Source organism: Aythya marila (genome assembly GCF_965140915.1).
Source record: "Aythya marila genome assembly, chromosome: 17".
NCBI lineage: Eukaryota > Metazoa > Chordata > Aves > Anseriformes > Anatidae > Aythya > Aythya marila.
The window spans coordinates 2,316,853-2,343,824 of NC_139058.1; the positions used below are offsets into that span (position 1 = coordinate 2,316,853).

A 26,972-nucleotide genomic window follows, 5' to 3' on the forward strand; every position below is an offset into this window, starting at 1 on the left:
AATAGCCGCTTCCCCAGCCTGCCGCCGGCACCTCAGCCCTTCCCCGAAGGAGGAACAGATTGTTCTGAACAGTCTGGTCCATTTGCCATTTATACGAGCTGGCTGGGCTTGCTGTTTATTGCCGCTCACTCAGCAGCTGATCTTTTGCAAGACGGGAGCCGTCGGCTGCCTCCCCTCCTGCCAGCCCTTGCTCCGCGCCCCCTGTCGCAAGCCCAGGGCTTTTTGAGGGACATGGGCTGGTTTTGGGAACAGGCGGTTGTTACTTAAGAGCTGGTCTAAATTAAAGCTTTATTAAGCAAATCCCAAGGGGTCGGGCTGAATATTTCTCTTAGTGCAAGTCTGGAGTGGCTCCCAAGGAAATGCAGAGGTGATGCTAATGGAATTTGGGTTACGAGGAGCCCGGCTGGGTTCTGCTCTGTTAGCGCACATCGGTGGGGCTGGTTCAGAAGGAACCTGCACAGCTTGGAGTCGGGTTGGAAGACAGGGATGGTTTTTCATCCTGTTGCTGTCAGGTTGGAAGACAGAGCTGGTTTCTCACCCTGCTGCTGACAGGGACCTGCCCACGCCTGGGCTGGGTGTGTGGGACCCTCCATCCCCGTGTGCACAGGGACACAGGGATGCAGGGACACAGGGACACAGGGACACAAGGACACATTCACCCCAAGCCTGCTCGGGTGGGAGGAGAGGAGCAGGAGGCAGCAGAGCTGCACCAGTTGCTTGGCAACTCCCCTGCAGATCCATCCTGCCAAAAAACCTTTTTTCCATCACCGATGCCCCATCCTTCAGCCGTCCTTCCAGCTGCACCCGGCTTCCTCGAGCCTCCAAAGTCCCTGGTTAAACCTGGCCTGAAAATCCTCCTCGCTCTGCTGGCACTGCCCAGCACCTGCAGTCTTTGAGGGAAGGCTCCACCACCAGGCTTCTCCTTCTTCACATCAGAGCTTCCACTTTCCAAAAAACCTCAGTGCTCCATCAGTGGCCACACAGCTCCATCAGTGGCCACATGGCTCCATCAGGGGCTGAGAACAAGGGAGAAATGGCAACAGGACAAGTGCAGCCCTCAGAAATAGGGGTGTGCAGCATTTCACCCCCCTCTCCCGACCCAAGAGGTGCTGATGCTGGCTCAGGACCTGCCCGCACTGACGCTGGATTTGGGGCTGCTGCACCAGTGCTGGTGTGGAACTGGGGGACCAGGATTTGTTCCTGCTTCTGCTCAGCTTGCCTGTGTGCAGAGAGGAGGAAGAAAGAAGATGGGTCCAGGTGGCCCCTGGCATTTCACAGCCCCAGGAGGCAGCACCCCCCTCGCAGAGCAGGATCACCGGGGTCCGTGCTGGGCAGGATGAGTCTCCCCCAGGAGATGCTCCTGGTTTTATCACCCGTGAGCAGCAGGAGCCACGGTGGCAGCAGGTCCTGCAGGAGCCCAGGGTCACCGTCACCACCAGAGCAGGATGAGGCATCCAAAAATCTCATCACCCCCCCCACACCTCGGCGTTAGCTGTCTCGTGTGGGAGCCGATCCTTCTGCTCACAGCTAATGAAAGGATGAGGTTCCTCGAGGAAAACAAAGCGGTCTCAGCCTGACAAAGCTTTGCTCTCCTGGATTTTTTTATTTTATTTTATTTTTTTCCAGTGGCTGGAATTTTCCTCTTGGCAGCGCTGCCACCAGCCCTTCTCCTCCGGGGCGGGAGGGGAACGCAGCCCGCTGATTTTACACGCCGAGTTTAGCTGGGGCTAATGATATGCTGTTTGGGTTTCTATAGATTCGCAGGTCATTTCGCAAACAGGAATTAATCCTGACAACGCAGCTGCAAGGAAAACGGCGATTTTATTGTTCCCGGTTCAGAGAGGGGGAAACCGAGACGCGGGGCGTGAACGCATTTCACAGGGGTGCAGAGAAAGCGGGCGATGAAGGCAGGGAGCAAACCAGGGTGCCGAAAGCCTTTCCGCTTCTCGCAGCGCCGCAGAGCATCCTTCCCACACAAAGCCGCTCGCTTGCATCATTTTACACCAGCCCGGAATGTAAGTGGCTTTTTATATTTAGCTACCGGCTCCTGCAAAGGGACATTATATAACAGCCCTCGAGTGTGGCGTTTTATAATTTACCAGCTCAGCTTGTGCTGCTTCTAGAAACCTGCCTGTGCTCCCTGGCTCCGTGCAGAGCCCTCTCCTGCCTCCCTCGGAGCCAAAAAAATGTTCCAGCAGGCTCTCACCTGCGGCTGTAAGGCCACATGGGACACCAGCCCCCAGCCCCACGAGGCTCGTTGTCTCTCCAGCAATTAGCGCTGTCGCCAGCTCCATTTTCATCACCGAATTCTTGCTCCTGCATGGAGAAGAAGGGAGGTAGCTGGATGCATCCGTGCTGGTGGAAAATCCTCTCCGGGTTGCAAAACCGTCTAATGGGCTCTGAAATCCCCAGGGGGGGAGGTTGAGAGCATCCGTACGGGCTCCGCAAGGCATCCTGCAGAGTGCTATGGGAAAAATCAGTGTCCCCAAAGCTGGGCATGTGGGGGTGACCCCCCGGGAAGGAGAGCATCTCCTGTGAGCCCTAGGAAACAGCAGGAAGGGGCTGGCGTGTGACTCAGGGAGGGACGAGGAAATGTCCAGAATGATCAAATCCTGAGCTGGAAACACCTTATTGCTAAAAATACACATCCAGCCTGTTATGGTGCACGGGGCTGCCTCCAGCCCGGGAGGTTAAGTTTCAGTCACATCACTGAGGATCACTGTCAAGCAGGTGAAAGAGAAGAGCATTAATTAATCACACGCCCAATGGTACGGGCTCGAGAGGACCCAGATGCAGCGAGCGAAGGATTTAAGGCTTCACTCCGTGCTCCCACAGCCTGAAAGATCCCAGAGCAGGACCACGAAAAGCAGGGAGATGCGTGAGGGACCAGACCCACGGGACAAAACCCACATTAACCAAAGGGCTATAAAAAGAAGAGGAAGAAGAGAAGCAAAGCTTTTTGGCCCGGCGCATGTGGCACACGAGGACCGGCTGCGTTCCCCTCACCCTGGCCGCTTGCACCCCTGCTCTTTCCAATCCTTCCCGGTGCTGCAGGCAGCTCAGCAGAGCCATTTCCCCGAGTGACTCACGGTGCTTCGCCTTTGCACTGGATTTCCTCCCCGTTTCCTCGTGCACGTCTGTGTCTGAGGGGCTGGGGCAGCTCGCTCCGCTGCCTGTGCCTGGGAGGAGGCTGCGGCGCACACCCTGGGTTGTAAACACGCCTAATAAAGATAAATGCACCCCGATGAGGAATGTCAGGGCATTTCTTTCTGGGAGGTGAGCTCCAGGTGAGCATCTCTTCCCCCGTGGACCGACCCCGAGGACAAGGACATCCAGGGGAGTGCAGGAATGGGGTGGTGGATTTAAGGCTGTGCCTTCGCCTCCTGCTTGGCACCTGCTTCAAGGCACAAAAGGCAGCAGGGGCAGGGCTGTGCCTCCTGGTGGTGTGGGGACAGGAGTGAAGATCTTCCACTGAGCAAGCTGAAATCCTCCTCCACTGGCTGCCCAGTTTGGCACAAAGCAAATAAATGTGCAAAAAGGGGACAAGGAGGGTGAGCAGCAAGAAGCTTCTTCCTCCGTGCACCCCACCAGTGGGGACACGGAGCGGGGCCACCAAGCAGCGTGGCTCACGAGGGAGGAGGACACCCAGGCTGGGAGACGTTCACCTGAGCAACCCGAATTTAAAAGGTCATGGAAAAAAGGAGAACAGAGGGAATGGTGGCTGCCTGCCTTGCTTGAGCCCAAAACACGTGGGGAAAGCTCTCCGGGTCGCCACGTGCTGCGGCTTTCCTTCCTCGGCCGGGGAAGGGCAGTGACCTTGCCGCCGGCTGCGCCTCCGGCGTGCCAAACTGCGGCCACAAAAGGGAGAAAAGTCTGGCTGAGAAACGCGGCTTACCTTTTTAGAGAAGAATAGAATCTGCTACGTTTTAGCTGAAACCCTTCCAAAGGGCCAGGTGGGACTTTTTCTAGAGATACCTAAATAAAACAGCTTATTTCAGGAAAAAAAAAAAAAGAAAAAGAAAGAAAGAAAGGGGAAAAAAAAGTTCTCGCATGAATCCCACACTGAGCAAGACATCTCACTGCAGTCGCACCACAAAAGGCAGTCGGCCCCACCAGCACTGCCCTTCGATTGCCTCCAGAAGGCAGGGATCTGAAGCAAAGGGTGAATTTCAGCTGGTGGCCCCGAGGCTCTCCGCTGGCCGATATCTTACCAAGGGACAAACCCTCAGGAGAAGCAACGTTGGAGGCTGCAGCGTGCGGGTGCGTGGGTTTGGCTGACCCCACGAGGGTTTCTCCACCTCTGTTCTTCTCCAGGAGCTTGCCCAGTAGGCCCACAGAAGCTGTGGTGGTTCGAGTGCCTCCCCCGGATGAAACCTGCAGCCCCCATGTGGAATAAACCCAAACCAACCAAACTCAGAGCCCCGGAGAGCATCCCCTGGAGGGACGTGACTTTGGGAACAGGATGCAAAGATGCATTTGAACTCTAAATGCATCCTCGATCACCCAAAGCTGTTCTGGCTGCAGGGTGGACACTTTCCTCTGCTTTTTTTCCTTCTTTTCAATGCAGGAAACAAACTGCCCACGCCCAGAGCCGTTTGTTGTGGGGCAGAAGCAGACCTCCAGCCTTAAGCCTCACCTCACTACAGCCTCAACCTGGCCTTGAGCGCAGCGCTGAGCTCCTGCTGCTCACACACACACAGCATGCCCCTAGTGCAAACAAGGCGTTTATTTTTAAAAGGCAAAAACCACGTGGAGTGTAAAGCACGGAGGGAAAGAAGGGGAAAAGTGAGCTCCTGAAGGGACTGGAACAACAGTGGCAACTTTCCAAGTCCCCCCTTTCTCCACGCATTAATTTTTCCGACTCCCCGGTCTCGCTTGCCGCCCCGCAGCCGACGTCTGCATGGAGGCATTTGCGTAAAAGCCCGATTTATTGGCTAACAACCACCATTGTGTACACGACTGTTCGCAGCCCTTGGATTTATCACCTCACCTGAACCCAAACTTGGGTGATTTAGCACCGGAGGAACCCGGGGGAGATCCTGGCTCCACCGCTTTGGGTTTGCGCAGCAGTTTGGTGATGGGATCGCAGCTCCCTAGGCTGCAAAGCGAGGTCAAAAATAAAACCACGGCTCAGCTCTACTCCAGTTGAAGATTTCATATGAATGAAATCAGATGAATATCTACTCCCTCGGCCGGATAATTACTGTTAATTACCCAGGCTTGAACTGCCCAGGGGTGGGAGATGCTGTGTGGCACCCCAGCGGTCCCCAGGGATTTTGGCAGCAGAAAGGAAGCCCCAGGACAAGGCAGCCGCTCGCAGCGGTGTGTCCGAGTGGTGTGGACAGACCAGAAGGGCATCCAGGGATCAAAGTTGGCTCCAGCCACGCTTTCCTCCAAATCCTTTTGTGCAGGTTTTAGCGCAACCTTACGTAAGAGCAGCCCAGCTCCTGAAAATCTGCCAGCCTCGCTCAAAGCGAGCAGAAAGGAGGAGGTGAGAAGAGAAACAAATAAATAAGCACACGTGGCAGCTGCCTCCCCAGCAGACTCCGCACGTAAGCAGAAAGGCCAGGTGCAGGGCAGCGGGCAGCGGGACTGCTCGGGATGTTCGGGACCGTCGGGGGAAACAAAAATCAGGGCAGAAAATGAAATCAGGTACCCCGGCTGCCCTCTGAATGACTGTCATTTGTCCTGGGCCTCAGGAGGTTTTGGAGCACCAGCCATTGGGAAGCCTGCAGGCACCTGTCCCGTGTTTTATCTGCATTTCTAAAGCCCCAGGGCAGTCAGGGTACCCGACACAAGAGGTCTCTTCCTTGCTCCTGCCTCTCGTGTTCAGCGATGCGTCGCCCACAGAGGCAAAGCCGACATTTGACCAAGAACAAATCAGCAAAGCCTCTTCTCATTTCCACTTTCCCGCTCCCCTGGCAGCTCTCCTGGTCCTCCTTTCTCATCGGTTTTAATTAGAGAAGCAGCTCATCCATGAAGCCGAGTTCTGCCGGGGTAAAAGCAGGGGAAGCGAAGAGAAAAAGCAAACTGTGCTCACCCCACCAGCTCACAGACCAGCTGACAAAGGGCTGGGAACCCTTTGCGGGCTGTGCAGCTGGCTGCCACGTACGTTTTTCCCTTTCCCCTTCCACAAACGGCTCAGCTGAACCCCACGGAGACCTGCGAGGGCTTCCCAGCTGCTTATGAAACTCAGGCTCTGGCGGAGCGTGGCGGTTCCTGGCCAGTGAGGGAAGAAGACAGAGGCTCTGCTCCTTGCCAAAGCAGCGTCAAGCGAGCTGCTGCGGCTGCTCTTCGCTAAAAGTAGGACAAATCCTCCTTCAGCCCCGTTTCGGCTCTTTTTCTGAGCGATGGATGGAGCAGACACCTGCCCAGGGGTGCTCAGTGTGGGTAGGACACGCCGATCGGCTGCTTCACCGAGTGGTTTTTGTGCCTGGCCCAGGCTGAAATCCAGATTCAGACACAAAACCCCCAGACAGGGTGCGACGTGCTGTGTTGGCTCAATCCAAATGGCTACAGCAGGGAAAATCCTACCGTGGTCTCTGCTACATCAGAATAAAAAGTGACTTAGGACATTTTTATAAGAGAAGGACTTTACTGGCAGAATTTTTGCCACTACAAACCGTCCCAAACTCCCCAGCTGAAGATTTCTCCATCCAACAATGCCTTTCAGCAGAAACCCATGAAGTATGTCAACTTTGACCAAAAAAAAAAAAAAAAGAGAGAGATGTAGGAGGGGAAGAATGGCAAATCACATTTTTCTCGTGTCAAAATAGCCTGTCTCGAGATTTTCTGAGCAGAATCCTTTAACATATTTTAACCAAAAAAAAAGTGATTTTGACGAACTTGCGATGGACTTGTCATTGTTGCTGACAGGTTCCCTGGGTGGGAGGTGCAGATGGAAACCAGCTGTTGGGAGCGTGAAACATTTGGCTGGGTGGAAATCAAGGCCTGGGTCCCACGTGCAGGGTGTAGAGGTGATGAGAAGAGAGCGTGAGGAGCTCTCTGGAAGGCATCCTGCTGCTGCCCCTCTGGGCATGGGGCTTTGCACATGGTGGAGTCCTTGGAGGAGCAGCAGAAAGCCCCGAGCTCCTCACCACGTCCTGCACAGCGGAGCTGCCTGCCGGCAGTCTGCATGTTTTGGTGCTCAAGGGAGATGGCAGCACTGCATGTTTGGTAAATAAAACATGACACTAAGAAAACACCTGACTCTGCGTCATCGGCTCCCTGCCGAACAGGGCACGTACCCCTGCGTCTCCAGATCCGCCTCGTGGCTTTGCCCATCTGCTCTTTTATCTCACAAATCGCCGCTGCCTCCCCCAGAACTCTGCAGCGTCTGAAATCTGGGGGTCAGCGAAATATTTTAGCCATCGGAGGCAAGAAGCACGTGTACAAAGTTTATCTGGATCGCAACAGCCTGATATCTGGACGCACGCAGTAGGAGTTATGAAAACAGTGAAATCGTGGCTGGGCATCTAGTTAGGAAAAATAACATCTGACCCACGAGTCACACCGCCTTTGTTTTTCCAGTGCTGAACAGTCCGTGTAGATCTTTGTCTGAAATGTACACAAACACAGCAAATTTCACGGACTTAGCAAATATGTAATCTAAGGAAGGGGAAGCGTGGGTGACTTGCATTTCTTAGGATCCACCTACATACAGGAATAAAATAAGGAGCTTTATACATTGGCTGTATATATATACATGTGTATGCGTGTATATATAGGGTATGTCCATGTAATGTTACACACGTAGTATATGTATGTGCATGTATTATGGATAAGTATGTAGGGAATAATAATGAAATGCTCCTTATTTTGCTACTGTATGTAGGTGGGTATTATATATATGATATCTATATTTTTATACATAGCCAGATTATGAGCAACTGTACAATAAACAAAGTGGCATGCGCAAGAGATAGTGAGGACAACTCAGTGGGGAAAGATATTTTACACTGAGGCTTCCAAGGAATGTTACCCAAGCTGTGATTTATTTGTGGAGTTTCAGGGGGGAGGGAGGAAAAGACACAGAGGTCTCAGAGCTGCGAGCAAGATAAATCGTACATCATCATGTATTTAGCAAACTAGAACACAAACTGTGGAGAAACACAGAAAGGGCGGGGATATGCGAACCGGGAGCTTCAGAATTATCGAACGCTTCAAGCCTGTGCACAGAGTTTAAGGACGAAGGGATTTCCCTGATTGTTCCCCTTCTCAAAATAAATCGTTATTGTGAGCAACACTGGAGAAGAAAATAGTTTCAGGTTATTTATAACACCTTGGCTGTGTCTCCTTTTCTAATCAGAGAAGCTGCTGTGGGGCAAGGCTTGTTATTTTCAGCAGAGAAAAATTAGCTTATTAAAACGATAACTCTGCGGTGGCATTTTAACATCTCAGCCTTGTCTCGGAGTTTACTGCTGTTAGGTAAGGGCTCTTATTTTTTGTGTCTACATAGCAAAAATGTAAATGCAAAAGACTGCGTGCAAAACCCACAGGCCCCCTCCGAACAGGACACCAAGCACTCACAGCGAGCGCTGGGGCCTGGGCGCGGAGCCGCAGGGAGGAGGGTTGGTTATCGAGGTGATGACAGGGCCTTGACAGATCTGCCTTCATCTGTCACTTCCCTCCTTTCCCCTCGGCTATGCCTCTTTTAACACGAACTGGCAGTGCTTTGGACCTTGCTTGATTTGGTTTATCAAGTGAGATGCATTCCTTGCCCTGACCAGTTTCGTTTGAAGGGCTGGATCCTTCCTTTCAGAAGTACAATGATCCCATGAGGATCCTATAGGAGCAAATGTCCTGGGTGGCATTCTGGAAGGTGCTGAGCTCTCCCCATCCACCCTGTTTCATTACCAGGGGGACTCAGCAATCCACAAAAGGTGCTCTGGTCCCTGCAGGACTCATCCCTGAAGGAGAACCAGGGGAGAGGGGGCAACAGCTGAAGGTCATGATAAAATGAAGACAAGGAAAAAAAGGACGGGAAGGTTTCTTGGGAAACACAGGACCAATTTCCCTTTTTTGAATAATTCAGTTAAATCCAAGAGAATAACTAGCTCTGCAAAAGTTGAAAGGATTTGCAAGAGAAAGAAAGCAAAAGAGCTGGGAGGCCGTTCCCCGAGAAGGTGCAGCACAAAAATAGATGTAAATCTGCAAGTGCTGTCACGTTGAAGTAAATCTGAAGTAACTCTATTGTCTTCAACAGGGTTACTTCGGGTTTACACCAGCGTGACTGAAATTAGCGTTATCGGCTGGGGCGTGCTCATTACGACAAGCATTGGCTCAGGGAAGTGGAGCATTTTGAAGCTTCATTTTGCGGCGCATAAAACCCCTGAGTTTCAGATAGTGTCTGGCCATATGTCCTCTTATCTCCTTCCTCCCGCCAGACCGAAGGTGTGCTGAGACGGCGACTCCTTCGCGTTATCGCCTTGGGGACCTGAACTCTGCTCCGGCGCCGCCACGGCAGCCAGCGGTTATGGATGTTATACAGCTGTCACCGTGAGGCACCCGGCATGCACGGTGGCAGCAATTGGCACAGGGAGGGGAGAAGAGGTTGACGCAGCCATCCCCGCAATTTAAAGCGGGAGGAAATGAAGCCATTAAATAGTCATCTATCAGAGATGCAACCCAAACAGGGGGAAAGGCCCGCACAGCCCATCTCCTTCCCAGATGCAATCTGATTTACAAGAGGAGCCTCATTTAATTGCTTGTGGCCAAGCCTGTGCTATACTCAGGACAAAATAATAACAAATAAAATGGCCAGATGTTCTTGAAGGAGCCTGCCAATTTCTCTGGTGAGGCTCCTTATGGATTTCCAGGTGCTATACAGTTGCCCTTTGGAGCTGTATGGGGTGAGGTCTATGTCTGAGGTTACACAGAGCTGTCGGCTGGTACACACACTGGGGGAGATGCCAGCTGCCGGCGTGTTTTGGGTGACATTCATCCTATTTTAGGGCCGGGAAGCAGCTGGTCTGCGGCAGGCACCTGCACCCCTCATGGGTCACAGGCACATGGCACCATGAGGCAGCAGCCCTGACAGAAGACACACCCCAACCTCCCTCCATCGGGACACACACAGAACAGCCTGCAGCTCCCAAACACGGCCCGGTTCCAGCAAACCGAGGCCGGGCCGCTCACGGTGTCCCCCGTAACACGGGGGTACCGGCTGCCACCCCGCACTATTTCCCCTCCCGCTCGGCGGAAGGATCCAGCGAAGGTGGCCTCGGAGCCGCAGCACGCGCGCCCCGCCTCCGCCGCGCTCTTCCCGCCCGGCCTATAAAGGGCTTCCGGTGAGGCGCCGCGCGCTCGCGGTATCCTTGCGCCGGCCGAGCCCGCTGAGGAGACGGCGGCCATTTTGTGGGGGCGCCGGGGCTCAGCCGAGCGCGGCGGCTGAGGAGAGGAGAAAAGAGAGGAGAGAAGGGGGGAGGAGGAGGCGGCGGCAGCGGGCTCGGAGCTGAGAGGAAGGAAGAAAGCAGGGAGCGAGCAGGGGCCGGCGGCACGGGGCGAGCGGAGGAGCCGGGCCCTGCCGAGCGGCGAGCTGAGGGAGGGGAGCGGCGGGGAGGGGTCCGCCGGGCCGCTGCGAGGCGATGGCGGATATAGACAAGCTCAACATCGACAGCATCATCCAACGGCTGCTGGAGGGTGAGGGGCGGCGGCGGTGTGTGTGTGGGGGGACACAGGAGGTTGGGGGGGGGGCTCAACCGGCGCCGTGCCCCCGAGCCCACCCGGCAGCGGCCTCCGGCGAGGTCCCCTCAGGTCGGAGAGCCGCGGGCCCGGTTTGGGGGGGCCCAAAATTAGGGGGTGAGGGGCTCTGAGGCCTCTCGGGGGTCCCTACAGGTCCCGGAGCTGCGCTGCCCCCGGTCCCCGAGCAGCTCGGGGTCCCCCTGCAGCTCATTGTCATGGGGAAGCGTTTCACGGTGCTCCCGGCCTTGCTTTTGGGGTTTTTCCCCTCGTTTTTGGCTTGCACGCACGCACGTGGGGGCTCCTCTTGGCTGGGCGGTCGTGGGGCTCTGGAAGTCGGAGCTGGGGCGTTTAAAGAGCCGCTCGGGGCAGCGCTGCAGGGAGCCGGGAGGGGATTTCCACGGGCTTTAGGGCAGCGTGGCTTCAGCGTTGGTTTGCTGCTGCATTAACACCACCATTCGGCTCTGAATTGTAACATATGGGAGCTTATTTAGGTGTCAGTTGAGGGTTGGGTTATGCTGTTCCAGACCTTACGTGGAAGGACTCATTGTCTTGTGTTGTTAGCACCTAGGGTTGGAAAACGCTGCATGGGAGCCCCTAAATCAAAGGGGAACCTGGAAATCGCAGGGGGTGTCTTCAGCATCTTCCTTTTGCTTGCAGGGGTCAGCACCAGGCTGCAGTTGTCATCTGAGCCGTCCTGGAAGTAGCTAGTAACACATTTTCTGAAGGCATCAAGGAAGGAATTATTTAGGGAAGGAAGCTAGCCTGATCCAGCCAAATCTTATCTGTGTTGGGGCAGGCATCTCATCAGCACTTGTGCTTGAAGAGCTTGATCGGGGTGTACTGTTTTTTCCACTTGGCACAAAGTCATCTAAAATGCTGAAGCAAACAGGGAGGAAATGTCTTTTATCTATGTTACACTTTTTCCTTCTTAAATTTTGCTCGGTGTAATGGCCTGGATAGCAAAAGGACAGGCAGAGGGACAACAGTGCTACGACAGAAATTACTTGGAATTAAAAATCCAATAGGTGTATTATGGGATTACTGAGCTAGAATAAGTAAAAGTAAGTAGGGCTTTTTCTCTGATCCGTTTTGCTTTGCTTGTCACCAATTTAAACTACCCTGGCTTAAATTATTTAAAGGCTTCCCTTCATAAATTTAGACCAGGATTTTCCTGAAACTCTAGTAGCACACTTTGTAGGTGTCAGGTCCTGTATGTCATAAGTCTGGTGCCTTATTAATACACGCTCAGTTTTACTGCAGATAATATATTTCATACCTGATTACATCTAGTGCAACTCATGTGGTTTTCTCAGTGTAAGTTGCTAATATTAAAGGCACGGAACAGCGTAAGCATAGAAATAAATCAGTGATTTTGAACGATGATTATTGTTTAAAGTTTCAGAAAGTAATAAGATGTGCTATGTAGATATGTTATGGTCTTACCCAGCTTATAGCAGTATTACACGTCTGGAGGAGATGGGAGCTCGTAAATCAGGCTCCAGGAGGCTTACTGACAAGATCTGTTAAGAGATGGCCATGTAGCTAAAGATGCTATTACTTCAGGTTGCATCAGCTGCCAGAGCTGAAATTAATTTTTTTATTGACATTTCAGCTGGGATTTCGGATTTCTTGAGGCAATGATCGTCTTTCAGTTTTTAAAATGATAAGCAATGTTAGTAGCCTGTGCTGGTGTGTATTTTGTTTATTGCTTATTAAATGTCTTTTTTAAGCTTCTTTTTCAGTCAGTGATGATTGACCTTTGTGGTAGTCTTTTTACTTTTTTTTTTTTTTTTTTTTTGCAGAAAGGGCAAAGCAATGCTGCATTTCTGCAAGCACTGCATTTTGCATAGGGTGATAAATTGTGTGAATTACTGTGCAGGCACCGTTCTCTGGTGGTTTAAAATTTGACTCATCCTTTCCCTGGAATTATTAAGGTGCAGCTAGGTAGATGATAACACTGAACTTCTGAAGTGCAGATCTGCATGGTATTAAACTGGGAGGCAGAATCTGAAGTGTGTGTGAGGTTTCTCATCCAATTTGGAACAAGCAAAGAAATTTAAGATGCATTTCTGCATTGTGCCATTCTTTTTCAATGCAGTGCTGGTAGAACAACTGCAGGATGTTGGTTACGTGGTGCCTGAAGCATCTCTACCAGAATTGTTTCGAGTGATAACCTTTTCAGGCAAGGTTGTACACAGATTATAATCGTAGTCAAGCATTACAACACAGCACAATCTGCTTTAATATCAGCTTATTAACAAACTGAGTTGCCCAAATGTTTGTACAAGTTTTAATTTTCAGAGCAATTTGGTATTTTGTTACAAATACCTTTAAAATGTATACTGATTTTTTTAAAACAGTTAATTTTAGGTGATTTATCTATTATAATGCAAAGGATATAAACTGGTACTATGGCTTTTATGCCTTCTTAAAGGATAAAAAAAAAAAAAGATATTATGGAGATGGTTTTAAATGTATTCTCACACTAATTTATTTCATAAACTGTGTTTTGTACTGGCCTTAGCATTGCACAGTTGGAGGAGACCAAGCGAGCTGTGCTGGTAGTGAAACTAGTTTAATGGTCTAGGTGAGGTGAAGTGGTAAATAATAAATTGTTCTCCCTTTTGCTCTTAATGCAGGGTATCAGTACAGTATTTGTGATTGAGTTGTACTTGCTCTGTCTTGACATCTTTTATGACAGCTGAGGTAATTGCTCTGATCAAATTATGTTATTTGTACTGTTTCCCTCAAGGAGTTGATGCAATCCAACCCACATTAAGCTGGTTAGCTGAAATGATTAGAGTATTCTTTAAAGGCCTAGAAGTATATGTTTAGCTTCTTGTTCTTAAGTAAATATTTGGAGAGTCTCTCTTGCTCCGAGTGTTTATAGTACAGAGCCATTTGGCTTTGAAATGTCACAAACCCCATTTTTCAGTAACATTGTTCTCCACCTTGGGGAGCAGTTCGATGAAAACGTTGAGCATACCATTTTTTTTGCTGTAACTTATGTTTTGCTTGACTTCTTTGCTAATGAGGGTTGTGCATTTTCATGAGAACAGGTTGCCTAATTTTGTTGCTTTTATAGTAATTTTCCTAACAACAATTTTCTCAAGAATAAGGCTTTTAAAGTATACTAAACAACAGTATCCTGCAGTGAGTATTGAGATGTTTCCTGAGGGTATTTGATAGCAGGTAAAAGCCCAAATATTTACAGAACTAACTTGACTGAGGAATAAGTAGGGGTAAATTTAGGGGCAAGCTGTTCTTCTGGAAGGGATTTTGTGGGCAATAACTTCATCTTCTGGGCTTTGTATCTGCTGAATAAAACCTGCTGCTAGATGAGATGCCGGAAAAGCTCCCTGTAAGATGAAAATCAGTGTCATCTGCGTAGTTGTGGAAAGGCTCCCAGGAAATGGCACAATTCCTGCTCAGCTCCAGAAGGATTGTTGAGGAGAAATCCCGAGGTTCCCAGGTGTGAGCGTGGCTTCCTTTCTGTGTCACCTCAGATGATGTTCCTGTAACTAGAGCCTCGTATCCGTTTCCTTCACCTACTGTGTTGGCAGCTCTTTGTGTATAATGTAAATAGGGTCTGATTTGAGAACGGAGCGCATAGTAATGTCTCTGGAAAAGCAGATTGAAATGCCCCAGCCTTGCCATGGTAACAAATAACAGGGGAAAATAACAGCTAACATATGTTAGTGGAGCCCAAGCTGAAATAAGTTTCTGAAAATCTCTTCTGTATCCAGCCTCTGCAATTGCTATTAAAGGAAAACAAGTAATGAAGAGAGGCTTCTTTGGATAAAGCCATGCAAGGCCAGAATGGTGGTAGCCTTTTTGAAAGCTGAAATCCTGGTTAGTGTGCTAAAATCAGCAAAAAGACTCTAAATCCTCAAACTTCGCTGTTTATACACCCACAGATTTCTATTCCCAGTAAAGCTTGTTGTATGGCTGATGAGGAGATACTCTCTAATTTGCATTAAATGGTGAAAGAAGATCATCCAGTTATCAAAAATAGTTAAGCCAAGGAGTACAGATAACTGCTGGAAAAAGGAAAAAGTATTTCATAAAATTGAGCTTTTACTCCTTTCTGCTTAATACAACATTGATTGGATCTGGAAGATTGCTTTCCATTTGGCTGGTTCTCACAAATGCTAATTTGAAATTTTAGATTTCGCTTTCTGATGAGTTAGGATGCTGTGATAGTTTCTAATAAACAAGTAGCACTCGTTGACCTCAAACCACATACGTTCCCGTAGCTCAGTGTTACTTAGTGTAGCTGAGGAGTTGCTTTTTGGTTTTGATTTTGAATTTGAAATGAGCTGATCAAAGTTGATGCTGCCTGAAGTAAACTAAAACCTTTTTGACATCAGCCACTTCCAAGTTATTTATTCCCTTTGTGTCTGTGGTGTAAAATGGAATGTGAAACTGTCATCAGGAGCTGCCTAAACAAGATAAAAACAACCTGCAGTATTTTTGGAAACTCCTCTAGGATTGCAGGCATCTTAACGTAAAATACGGTAAAATTGGAAGGCTTGTTTAATAAGCTGGGCGCCAACCAAGCTGCTAGTGGGCTATTTTCTTTAAAACATTTTCTGTGCAAGAACTCAATTCTAGGACTTCAGCTGACAGCATTTGTAAGGTAGTACTGAAGGGAAGACGCATGGATCACTGGAATTTCTGCCATGTTGAATATTCTCCTCCTCAATATCCTTGTGGAAGGATTGCTCCCTTTAGCAGGTAACATACTGCTTTTGGTAAGAGCCTTTCCCTTTGTGAAAGGACTGCATGGCACCAGACTGAACGCTGGGAGATGCTGGAGATGGAGCGTGCTGTACAGCCTGTACGTTCTGGATCCCGCAGCTCTGACCCATCTGTCCTTCAGGCAGAACTGAATTAAAGTTCCCCTAAATGTCAGGCTGTGTTGGAAGCCCTGGCAGCTGCAGTGAGGCTTTGTCCTGGCTCTTTGCTTGCACCAAAATGACGGGTGGTGAGTTCTTGCTCTTCCTTGTGCACTTCTTCTCCCTCTGCTGGGCGGCCGTCGTACTGCGCTCGCGTCCTCCTTTGGGGTTGGTGCTTTCTAGCAGTTCTCCTTGTCTTGGAAAGTGCAGCATTTAATTTTAATAGTTGAAACCTATCGATTTGTGTTTTGGACAGGCTGTAAAGGATCTGTGTTGAAGCTTGTAACCCTCAGAAATAAGATCTGGAATAGCACGCACTGAAGAGATAAGAGCGCGCAGTTGTCACTGCCCCAGAGCTGTGGCTTGGCCCCGTGCTCAGCGTATTTGAAAAACAAAAAGCTCTGTCAATACTGGCTAAAGGCTTTATGCTTTTGACTGGACAACAGATGGATTGCTCTCCCTTCAAGGTTTCCTGAGCTGGTTTTACAGAGCATAACTGTAGAAGTTGGGATATTTTCTAGCTCGGTCATTGTGACTTGGAAGAGTACCTCCTCAGAGATCATCCAGGCCTCGGGGAGATCTTTTCTGTAGCCTTTTCCAGCCAGTGGAAATCTTTTTCCCCAAACTTTTTATACTTGCCCACTGGAAAAGGTTTTACTTGTTAGAAGACTGCCCAGGCTGGACGTTGAAATTCAAGCTCTCAAAATGATTAAGAACAAGAGCAGCTCTGCCTAAAGGAGAAAAGGAATATATTACTGTCTGGAAATAGTGCAGCAGTATGTTGAGACGAGATATAAATAAAATATTATTTGAAATGGGCTGACTTCTTCCCTCAGCTGATTAATCTTTAGCTTGTTTCGCTGTCAGTTCCAGCCTGTCATTTCTGAGAGGTTATTTTTTATGCACCGAAAGAACAAATGTGCAGTACGGTGCTATCGAGCTGCTCTTTTGACTTTGACCAAGCTGCCAATTAGTATTGTACTGTCTGATCTCTACAAGCTGCCTTGTTTCTGTCCAAAGCAGAGAAAAGGAACTGTAAACACCGCGTTTTTCATAGTATCTTTGCCCTTCTTAGTGGAACTAAGTCATTTGGAGACTCAGAGAAACCTCCTAAGCGTTCATTCAGACTGAGTATCCTGCATTTCCGTGCCAGCTCTTCCGTTGTGGATGAGAAAATCCTTGCACTAAAAATACAGACCTCTCAAACCACTGTGCACTTCTGCGTATTTGATTCTTCTGAAGCCAAAAATATTTTTTGCAGCTTTTCAGGGTATGTTAGAAGAAATTGAGCACACATTTTTCCTGCACTGGTTCCATGTTAGATGGAAGTGGTCAAAATGTCACTGGCAGGCAGCACAGTGAACCAAATTTTCCTGTTTTTCTGCCATCTTTCTGACATCCGTGCTAGCGAGTTTATGTAAACTGCAACAAGGCATCATTTCATCATGTCAAGGTTTTCTGCAACTAAACGACTAAAACTGCATGAAGATTATCCTGGTTCAATGAAAACATATCAGCAACCTAGGAAACTTGAATCTGAAGCAGTCACTTCTCAGATTTTCATTTAATCTTCAGCAGAAATGAATGCTATGCTTTATTCATGAGCTCGAGTGACTCAGTGCATTGCTTACATTCCCTGTACTTCTTATACTTTTTAATTTATGGATGTGAGGTGCAGGGTTTGATTTTTAGCAATTTCCAACAAGACCAAATCACGGAAAGTTGAATTTCTGCTATCTGAGAAGGTTAAACACAAGTATAGTACCTCTTTTTTAAAAAAAAAAATTCTGATATTTGAGAGGAGAAATTGATCTTTATAATTTAACCAGCTGATCCCTTTTTCTCTAAATTTGTTCTTTACTGCTGGATATTTGGCGTGTTCAGTAACTCATCGCCTGCAAGCGCGAGGAGAATTACCGGATGGCTGAAAAAATTACTGCAGAGATGAAAAGACTGGAGCATGATAAACTGCTGTGACAGAGATTTAACTTCCATTTATGTGCTTCATTACTTCTAATATTTTAATGGAATACTTGAAGTTTCGTGGTAATTTCTGTGTCACCACAGAACTGATGCCGGGGTGAGCAGTGATACATGGCTGTGAGTATGGCCCAAGAGACACCAGTGTTACAGCTGGGGCTTCTGACCTACACACCTCCCTGGTGCTGCAGGTTGTAATTAGAACTAAAACTTGCTTTGGAAGCTTGTTTGAAGGAAGGCTGCGTGTTTTGTGGCACTGTCAGTGTGGTTCTGCAGTACAGACAGTGCCAGCATGGCTCAGGTCTCGGATAGGAGTCGTGGTGCAGCAGAGAACTGGGTTGGTAACAACACCAAGTGCTAGCAGAGCTGGAGTCCAGTGGCACGTGGTTTTATGGCTGGATATTACATGATTGCTGTTTATTCTTGGCTACAGAACACCCTGAACAATGCCTTCTGCTCTTGATCAAAGGCTTGCGCAAAAACACTTAAGTGCTAATAAGAAATTGGGAGCCCTCTGCAGCACGATTGTTTTTGTTCTCTTCCCAAGCCGCCTTCCCTACTGGAATTCTCACTTCTTGATTTCATGAACTGCAGGGCCTGCAGTGACAGTAACAGCGCAATGGTTTTTCCATTTAGTCTTAACCTACCCCTCACAAATGCTGCTGTGTGCAATTTAGCTATAGTAACAGGATTGCTGCCAGAGAAATGTCCCTTGCATTTTCTGGGCAACAGAAATTGGGGGTGAGGAGTTGTTAGTGTCTGATAAACGGAGGGAAAACTGATGGATGTAGAAACTTGTTTGGGCCAAGCTGGTGTCCTTGTTTCATGTCCAAGCTTTGACAGGATGTAAAGGGAACCAAACATTGAGAGTTGTTGCAGAGGAGGTGGTAGAAAAAGAGAAGGATTGAAAAAAGGTGGTCTGAGCTGGGAGATGAATCTCCTACCAGCTTGTCTGCTGTGTTTGGGGGGGGGAATGACAAGGAGTGGAGAAGGGACCCAGAAAAAGTGGTGCGTGGTTTAGTAAGGTGAATTTCTTCAGGCTCTGTCTCAAGACAAAAAGCTAGAATCTCTTTTTCTGAAAAACAGGAGTGATTTCCTTCCCGATTAAATCCTTTGCAGCTTTGAGACAGTTCTCCCTTTGTAAAGGGCATCTAAAAGGAACCTGGAGAGCGGCTTTTTACAAGTGATAGGACAAGGGTTAATGGGTTTAAAAAAAAAAAAAGAACAAGGGGAGATTTAAATTAGACACTAGATGTGCTTTGTTGTAAAATTCATCAATATGGTGGCTTCAGTTTTAATGCATTTAGAAGATTATTCCCGAGAAGAGTCCTAGTAATGGGGCTTTGAGTTTTGTTTACATACGTGACAAAGAAGAGCCTGGTGTTATGTGGGCCTTCTCCTGAATTCCTTCTGGAGTCCTCCTTCTAACTTGGGATCCCGATTCTGCTGTGCAAGCACAACTGGTGCGGGAGGAGGTTCTGTCACAGTTCCAGCCCCCTTTTTCTTCACTCCTTTTCTCGTGTCATTTCCCACCACCTCTTACCCTCGTTGGCACCATGAGCATCAGTTTCTCATAGCTAAGAGGTGGGAAAGCCTGAGAATGGGTTTTACAGGAACCGTCTAAAATAAATGTAGTCGCAGTCCTGATCCATATGGAATAGAAAGTATATTTGGAGGGTTCCCACCTCTCCCTCTGGTTGTCAAATGTTTAAAGCGTTCAGCTGTTCCTGTGGCTCTGGTGTTCCTGAGGAACTGAAACTTGTCAGGGAGGGGTAAAAGGTGTTAAAAAGAGTAGTAAAAAGGTAAAGTACTGGCTTGAGATGTTGATGATTGTCTTGTAGTACTAATTACTGCTTCAGCATGCTTTGTAACTTCGAGGCAGTTTTTAGGAATGCAGTTATTTGTCTGACTGTCCTATTAAGGCTGTAAAACAGCCATTAGATGTGCTGGGCCATTAGATTTTGACAGGTCCTGCTTTGTGGAGGCACCTTCTGATCGGGGACTGCAGATGCTGTGCTGCCTTCAGATTCATTGCAACTGAGAACTTCTCAACTAGATGAACAGGGATTTTTTTGATGAATTCTGGGGCTCAAGCTGTTTTACTTTTCAGCCTGATCTGTGCACTGAGCACTTTAGCATGGCAATATAATTAGCTTAACCTCTGGTTGGTGGCGGTGAGGTGATGACAAGCGTCTTTATGTCTGACATTCCCATGCACGCTTATCCTGCTTTACTTCAAACTTATTTTGAGAGTTCAGATTCATTTGGAGGAGACAGCAAATGGGGCAGTTTAACAGCTCAGCATAAACAGAATAGTTTATTCAATCCTAATAGCACAATTGTTATAGTTTAATTCTTTGTTAATGGCACTTAGTCATTCTCTTCAGTAACAGTAGGAATATTGTTGACATGGATAACTGACTTCTAACTTCTTCCAACAGTGAGAGGATCAAAACCAGGTAAAAATGTCCAACTTCAAGAGAATGAAATTAGAGGACTGTGCTTGAAATCCAGAGAGATCTTTCTCAGTCAGCCTATTCTACTAGAACTTGAAGCTCCACTGAAAATATGTGGTAAGTACGGTGTGGGGGGACGTTTTGGATGGATTTGCTTCTGCCACTTATTATGAAACTGGTAAATGCTTGTAGCGAAAGGGAAAAAAATAAGCCTGTGCTGAATGCTTCGGGTGGAGGAATGGGGAGGGGGTAATGAACATGGGAACTGGAGTGGGGACAAAAAAATCCCAAACATAAAAGTAACTGGTCCAGTTTCATCAGGTCTCTTGACCTGGGTTCAGAAGTTTTGGAACAGAATTTTTGTATCATTGAAGTGTTCAGCCTGATCAAGGAGAATCAAAGAACCACAATAGCTTTTCGTAGCTGCTATTCAGAGTTGCACCATGGTTTGACACCATTTTAAAATCTTGCTGGAAACTTAAATTTCTGTACCATCGCCAGGACTGACTTTCTGGTTTGGTTTCACCATACTTAGTGGTGCTGATTTTGCATGCATGTGCATGTCTAGTTGTGCTAAAAGAATGAAGAATGTCAAAATACACCCCTCAAATCCTGCTCCAACACTGAGGATTTACTTCAGACCAAAGTAGTTTGTTCAATATTTATAACATGTGGTAGACGAAAAGCAAGATTGTGTTCTGCGTGCCAGAAACAAAACTGATTTAAACCAAAGGCAGAAATACCGATTTATTTTGGTACAACTTCACTGTTAGAATTTAAAATACTGGGTGTGGCAAGAAAATACCAGAGATGGTGCAGAGGGAAGTAAATTCCCTGGTTTTCAGTCAGTGTCACTACTGATCTGCAAAGGTATTGAGAATGAAGTAAAGGTCCCAAATGTTACAGCCATGAGTCAAGGAAAGGAATTAACTGGATGCCAAATCGTTGTGTGAGCACAGAGCTGACCTCTTGGAATCTTAGATTTGTTTCACGTGTAGGAATATTTTTGGGGTAGATGGATACTTTTCTTAATGCATAATTAGTCATTGTATTGGACAGGGGTCAAAATTTAGAGTGATAATTTGATATTCATTAAAACTATGTAATCTTCAAGAATGTTGCAGGCAATTTCTATCTGCAGTTTTTTTCTGATCACTTATTTGCTGTTTCTCTAGAATTAATCAAAAGCTGTTGTGAAATGTCACTTGTGTTGTTTCTGAATACTCTCTGCAGGTGACATCCATGGACAGTACTATGACTTGCTTCGACTCTTTGAATACGGAGGCTTTCCACCAGAGAGCAACTACCTGTTCCTCGGTGATTATGTTGACAGAGGGAAGCAGTCCTTAGAAACAATCTGTCTTCTACTGGCCTACAAAATTAAATATCCAGAAAATTTTTTCCTTCTCCGAGGGAACCATGAATGTGCCAGCATTAATAGAATTTATGGGTTTTATGATGAATGTAAGTAATTACGGACAAATGTGAGTATCTTTTGGCTTGGGAAAGCAGGATAGGAGATGTTTATCGTCTAGTCTTCTAGCATTGGATCACTCTTTCCTAACTTGTCATTATTTCTGCACACTTCAGTTGGCCCTGTGGCCAAATTTTGCAAGGGGAAAGTTTTCATTTATTATAGTCTGATCCTCACAGAACAGAATGCAAATGGATATTTTTATTTACTGGCCACTAAGTTAAGTTCTTATTGGTATGCATTTGTGAAGTTCTTACGGTTCTTAGCAGGTGAGAATTTTACTTTGCTTTACAGTTTGCATGTTTCTTTCATCTGTGCATGTTTCTTTCATCTGTAACAGTGTGCACCTCTGTTATAATTTTGGGTTGTTAACTAAGATTGTGCTGGTCTTTATTGTGGTTGTTACAGTGCTTGCAGTGTAGCTCATACTAAGGCCTGTAACTTTGTAATGTTCAAAAAAAAAAAAAGTAAATGCTTGTCCTTCTCTGGAACTGAATGCAGTCCTACAGTATTTTGCTCTGCTGCTTCGGCCAAAACCAGAATTTCCTTTCTTCCTTCAATAAATGGAGCAAAGCATGTGTGAAGCCTTCAGTATGATGCACGGTTGGATTAAATACCAGACACTTGCTCTTTCAGTAGGTGGCTTCAGCTGTAACCGTTACTTGAACCAGTGCATCAGCCTTTTAATGAAGAAATAGGCTTGTGTTTATTGGGCATCACAAGCGCTCCTTTTGAACAAACGTAATGTTGCTATGCACTTAATGTACTACCTCTGTCACTGCAGGGTGCATTAAGATCTGTGATGGAAGCTATACGTAGACCTTACTGTATCATAATAAGTAGTTCTGCTGTAAAGTGGATGTGTAATGTTCGTATGCTTCAAAGGATGTGAGCTAACCCAGATAGCGTGGAGGAGATTAAGCTGTTATGTTGATTGTGCACTGAAGCATCCTCCCAGGTTCTGTTGTGGGACATGCTTGGCTTGTACCTTACAAAATGTACTCTGTCTCATTCTCCTTTTTCAACAAGGAAACAAAGATGTGCGGTATTTGACTTGACTCCTCAAAGATTAATCACAGGCTTAGTCACATAGCGCAAATATGTTCAGGGCTCGTATCTGTTGGGAGAGTTGCTTGGAAAGTGAAACCAGCAGCTTCATTTTTTCAGTCCTGTTTCTGTGCCTAGAGAGACTTCATGCAGTAAAGTACTTGCAGAAATTTAAGGAAAATCTGCATTCCAGGAAATGCTGGCTATCCCTGAAGAAAACAGCAAATGGCATAATTTTCTGAAATGGATCACATTCTCCAAGGGGGTTGAGACTGGAGGGTCTGGCTGCCAAGAGTAGAATGTCATTCTCTTGAACAGATGGGTGCTATCCTCAGAGCCATTTCGAAGCTGCGTCTGTCACATGGAAAAAGACCTTGCAACTTTTCTTATCAGCAGTAAAGTACATCAGTGGGTATCAGGGAAGATAAAACGTGTCTAGCCCTTACTGCTGACTTCTTGCAAGTCTTACTTCAAAGCAGCCATGGTAGACTGTAGTTGTGTTAGAGAAGTATACTGACTGTTCTCTTCTCCCCAAATCTTTTCTAGGTAAGAGAAGATATAATATTAAGCTGTGGAAGACTTTCACAGACTGTTTTAACTGTTTACCAATTGCAGCTATTGTGGATGAGAAAATATTCTGCTGTCATGGAGGTAAGTTCTTTAGTTGATACTTTAAGAAAATGTAATACTCTGGTATAAATACTGGCAATTTCATGTCTATCTTGCATGCTTTTCAGTTGCTGAAAAATACTGATTTTTTTTTGTCTTGCACTTCATTACCAAAGCTTTGAAACTTTAGGGATTTTCGCCTGCCTTGGTTCATATATGAGGTAGGGTTGAGAGCTCGATCAACATCAGTTCTGTGAATTGTTGAGCTGGCAGCTTGGTGACTGCAGACAGTTGTCTGCATTTAGTATGCAGACAGTTGGAGAAATGCAGAAAATGGTATGAGATCTATGTGATTATTTCATCTTACTAGGCCTGATCTTTAAAATAAACATGTTCTGTTATTTCTAGCATTAATGCCTCTTTTACTTGATAGCTCTTTTAAAAGACACTTGCAAATTCTTGAGATTGTAATCCTCTAAAAAGGGGAAATGTCTTTGCTGATATTGCTCCCAGTAAACCTTCTAAAAAGTCTTTTATACAAGCTTTAAAATGCTGGATTAAAAAATATCAGTTAACGTTGCCATTGTACTACCTAAAATTGCAATGGTGCATGTGTTTGCATACAAGTTTTTTTGTCTTGAGTTAATGTGTCAGTCTTACAGTGCGGAGCTGGACTGAAATGTGAGCTGTGTGTGTCTTAATTCTGACCAGGTTTGTCACCAGACCTTCAGTCAATGGAACAGATACGACGAATTATGCGCCCCACTGATGTACCCGATCAAGGTCTTCTTTGTGATCTCCTGTGGTCTGACCCTGACAAAGATGTCTTAGGATGGGGTGAAAATGACAGAGGAGTGTCCTTCACATTTGGCGCTGAAGTGGTTGCTAAGTTTCTCCACAAACATGATTTGGATCTCATATGTAGAGCTCATCAGGTATTTTAATTCTGTGCATTGAACCAAGGAATACTTTAAGTTGAAAGGGACCTGAAGTGGTCATCTGGTCTCTACACACATACTCAACACAGGGCAAACCAGTGTAAGAGCAAATCACTTAGGATTTTGTCCAGACAAGCTTTAAATATCCACAAGGACAGAGATTCCATCATTTCTGGGCAGCCTGTCCCACTGTTTAAAAGCCCTTGTATGCTTTTGTTTAATACGTGCAAACCATGGGTCTGATAACTTAAACAAGGTTATCTTGAACTTAGCGTAATCCTGTTTTATTGCTAATGGACCTTGTTGCCAAAATGGATCCTGTAATGTTCTTCCTGTTTTGGGGGTAAAAGTTTGGAGCTGCTGTTCCTTAGCTGTAAGCAGTTTTTCAGCTGCTGATTCAATTAAAGCTGCTTTGTACCTTGTCTGGAAGAAATTGCCCAGTGTAATTTCTGCTTTTCTCTCCAAAGGTTGTTGAAGATGGATATGAGTTTTTCGCAAAAAGGCAATTGGTAACTCTCTTTTCTGCCCCAAATTACTGTGGAGAATTTGATAATGCAGGTGCCATGATGAGTGTGGATGAAACTTTAATGTGCTCTTTTCAGGTATTGTATCTGGCAACTTTATCTCCTAGTTAGTGCAGTTACACTTTAGAGTTCCTGTTCTCGATTTATACTGTACAGTTACAAACCATAATGCTTGCTTCAAATAGATCTTCACAGCTATTAAATGTAGACAGAGCTGTTTGCATTCAGGTGTTTAAAAATGTGATAAGCCCTTACTGATGTGAATAGATGAATTGTTTCACCTTGGAATTATCCAAGCAAAGTTCTCGGTGGTTTTCCTGCTTCTGTTGGCATGGGCTCTCAGATCAGGTGCTTTGAGCAGGAAAATAATTTGTCTGGGCTTCCTTGTGACCTGTCCAGCTGATCTGTGTCATGCCTTACACTAGTGAATGGATTGTTTGAGGGTAAGAAAATTAAACCATTTGCTTAATGACTGAATTATCTCTTTCAGATTTTGAAACCTGCAGAGAAAAAGAAGCCCAATGCTAGCAGACCTGTAACGCCTCCCAGGGGTATGATCACAAAACAAGCAAAGAAATAGTCAATGTGGCACTGCCTTGTTCGGACTTGTATTATAGTATATAACCTCCATTTTTAAAACTGTAATGTGTACTGTTCAGCTTGCTCAAAATAGATAATGTGTTTGTGGTTTCCCTTTTGATTTGATGAATGGCATTTGCTGGTTGTAACAGCAAATGAAAGATTTTTCTCCCTCCCAGAAAAGGTTTTAAACTTTCCTTTTGTTGGTGTTACAGCTGTACACTCCGCAGCATCTTATCCTGTCATTATGGGTAATTGTACAACTGACTTTCTGAATCTGTACAATGAGTAGTGTAAATGCTTGTTTTCTTTAGGATCTAAAGAGGGCACTAGTGTGCTGTGAGAGTAGAAATTTGTTACTGTTGGAAATGACATACTGTTTATACAAACCACTGTGAACTTTTTTTACGTTGAAATTTGTTTTAAAGGGATTGCTCTTCTTTTAATGTCTTGTCATGTACACGTCAGTTTTATTGCTGTCAACATTAGGAATAACCTTCAACCTTCCCAGCATCTCTGGTATGATGTATATTTAATGAAAACACACCTCCCTCTCCATATACTTTCAATGTCAATTAAAGCCATTATTTTAAGTTTCTTTCCTGAAGCCAAAGTTCGCTTAGAAAACTGTACGTACACAACCCACCACCCTGAGCTGGGAGTTAGCAGGGCTCTCCATTCATGCCTTCCTCTTGGAGGAAAAAAAGGAAGTCTCGACTTGAAATAGCAAGTAGAAATGCTGTGCTGTTAGTTCTGTTCATGGCAAAAGTAAACACATTTTTGTACAGTTTCTGTATGTTCTATCAAGTGGACCTTTTTACAGTTGCATCAGTCCTGTGGCAGCCAGGGTCAGAAGGCTGGAAGTTAAGGAAAATGGTTCTAAGATCTGCCTGAATGGTTTTGTGAATTTTGGCCTAGAGACTTTGTTTTACAAAGAAGCCTAGAAAATAGCTTGATGAGCCAACCAGAGGCATTGATCTTGAGCACCAGTTTATACAAATCTCTCACGGTATCTTGTTTTTTAAAAACTGTTAATCTTTTTTGAACAGATGACAGTGTACAATACCATGTAGTGAAAATCACTTATTAAATGAAGAAATTGTTAAATCTTCTCCGTGTCGGTTTATCACAACTATCACTCCTGCTATCAGAGGACCTGACTGAGAGAAATAAATCGGTCTGGAAATCCACACATTCTCGGTTTGGATTTGTCTGAGCTGCAAGCACTCGAGGTGTGCTTTTAAACGGTGTTGATTCGGTTCCAAAGCTTTGTGTGTGCTGCCCCAAGACACCAGCACCCTTCCACCAGAGGGAGGTGAGGGCACAAGCACTCAGCTCCCAGACTGCTTCGAGCACTGCTGTGGGTCTGCAGAACTGCAGCAGACAAGCCAGAACTCTGCATCTCAGCATCTGGTATATACTGATCCTGGTGTCTGAGCTTGTGGTTTTGGGGTTTTTGCAGCCTCTGATCAGGGCAGCTGCAGGTCAAGGCTTCTGAGAAGCGCCCAGGCACTGGTTCCCAGAGATGCGTGCGTGGGAGCACTCGCTCAGCTTGGCTAGCATTTATCATCCTGCTGTGTGTTCCGAGTGAGCTGTGCCTGGAACAAAAGTACCGTTTTGTTGAGACCATTGACTTGACGAAGGCTGTAGTTAAGGACAAGACCAATTTCCTCTGGTTCTTGAGTTCAAGAACTGTAAATTCTTGGAAGGTCAGTAAACTTCACTGCTCTTCTTACTTTAGCTCGTATGTATAACGAAGTCTTGCTAAAGCAACTTGGGAGGGA

At 46.4% G+C, this 26,972-nt stretch overlaps 1 protein-coding gene and 1 long non-coding RNA gene across 7 annotated transcripts; one reads left to right on the forward strand and one right to left on the reverse strand.

Annotated features, from left to right (window-relative positions):
* Positions 1-1,630: 1,630 nt before the first annotated feature.
* On the reverse strand, positions 1,631-5,602 carry LOC309884911. Of its 6 annotated transcripts, none has more exons than XR_014318708.1 (5): positions 4,991-5,602; positions 3,896-3,975; positions 3,007-3,204; positions 2,207-2,316; positions 1,814-2,047 (listed from the first exon to the last, which is right to left on the reverse strand). It is a non-coding gene; the product is annotated as an uncharacterized lncRNA (long non-coding RNA). The 6 variants fall into 6 exon arrangements; XR_014318711.1 differs by having other exon boundaries at positions 3,090-3,204; positions 4,991-5,589; XR_014318707.1 differs by lacking the exons at positions 1,814-2,047; positions 3,896-3,975 and adding an exon at positions 1,631-1,801 and having other exon boundaries at positions 3,090-3,221; positions 4,991-5,583.
* A 4,767-nt stretch (positions 5,603-10,369) lies between these two features.
* PPP1CC (protein phosphatase 1 catalytic subunit gamma) lies at positions 10,370-26,295 on the forward strand. Its single transcript, XM_082773796.1, has 7 exons — positions 10,370-10,641; positions 20,003-20,134; positions 21,251-21,481; positions 23,085-23,189; positions 23,859-24,082; positions 24,553-24,687; positions 25,100-26,295. The coding sequence occupies exons 1-7, from the start codon at positions 10,587-10,589 to the stop codon at positions 25,187-25,189; spliced, it is 972 nt and encodes a 323-aa protein (XP_082629922.1). The 5' UTR covers positions 10,370-10,586; the 3' UTR covers positions 25,190-26,295.
* The last annotated feature ends 677 nt before the right edge of the window (positions 26,296-26,972 follow it).

Coding starts and splice junctions, on each gene's coding strand:
- PPP1CC (XM_082773796.1), top strand. CDS start 10,587: ATGGCGGATATAGACAAGCTCAACATCGACAGCATCATCCAACGGCTG. Junction 24,083..24,552: donor TCATATGTAGAGCTCATCAG/GTATTTTAATTC, acceptor TTCTCTCCAAAG/GTTGTTGAAGATGGATATGA. Junction 24,688..25,099: donor CTTTAATGTGCTCTTTTCAG/GTATTGTATCTG, acceptor TATCTCTTTCAG/ATTTTGAAACCTGCAGAGAA.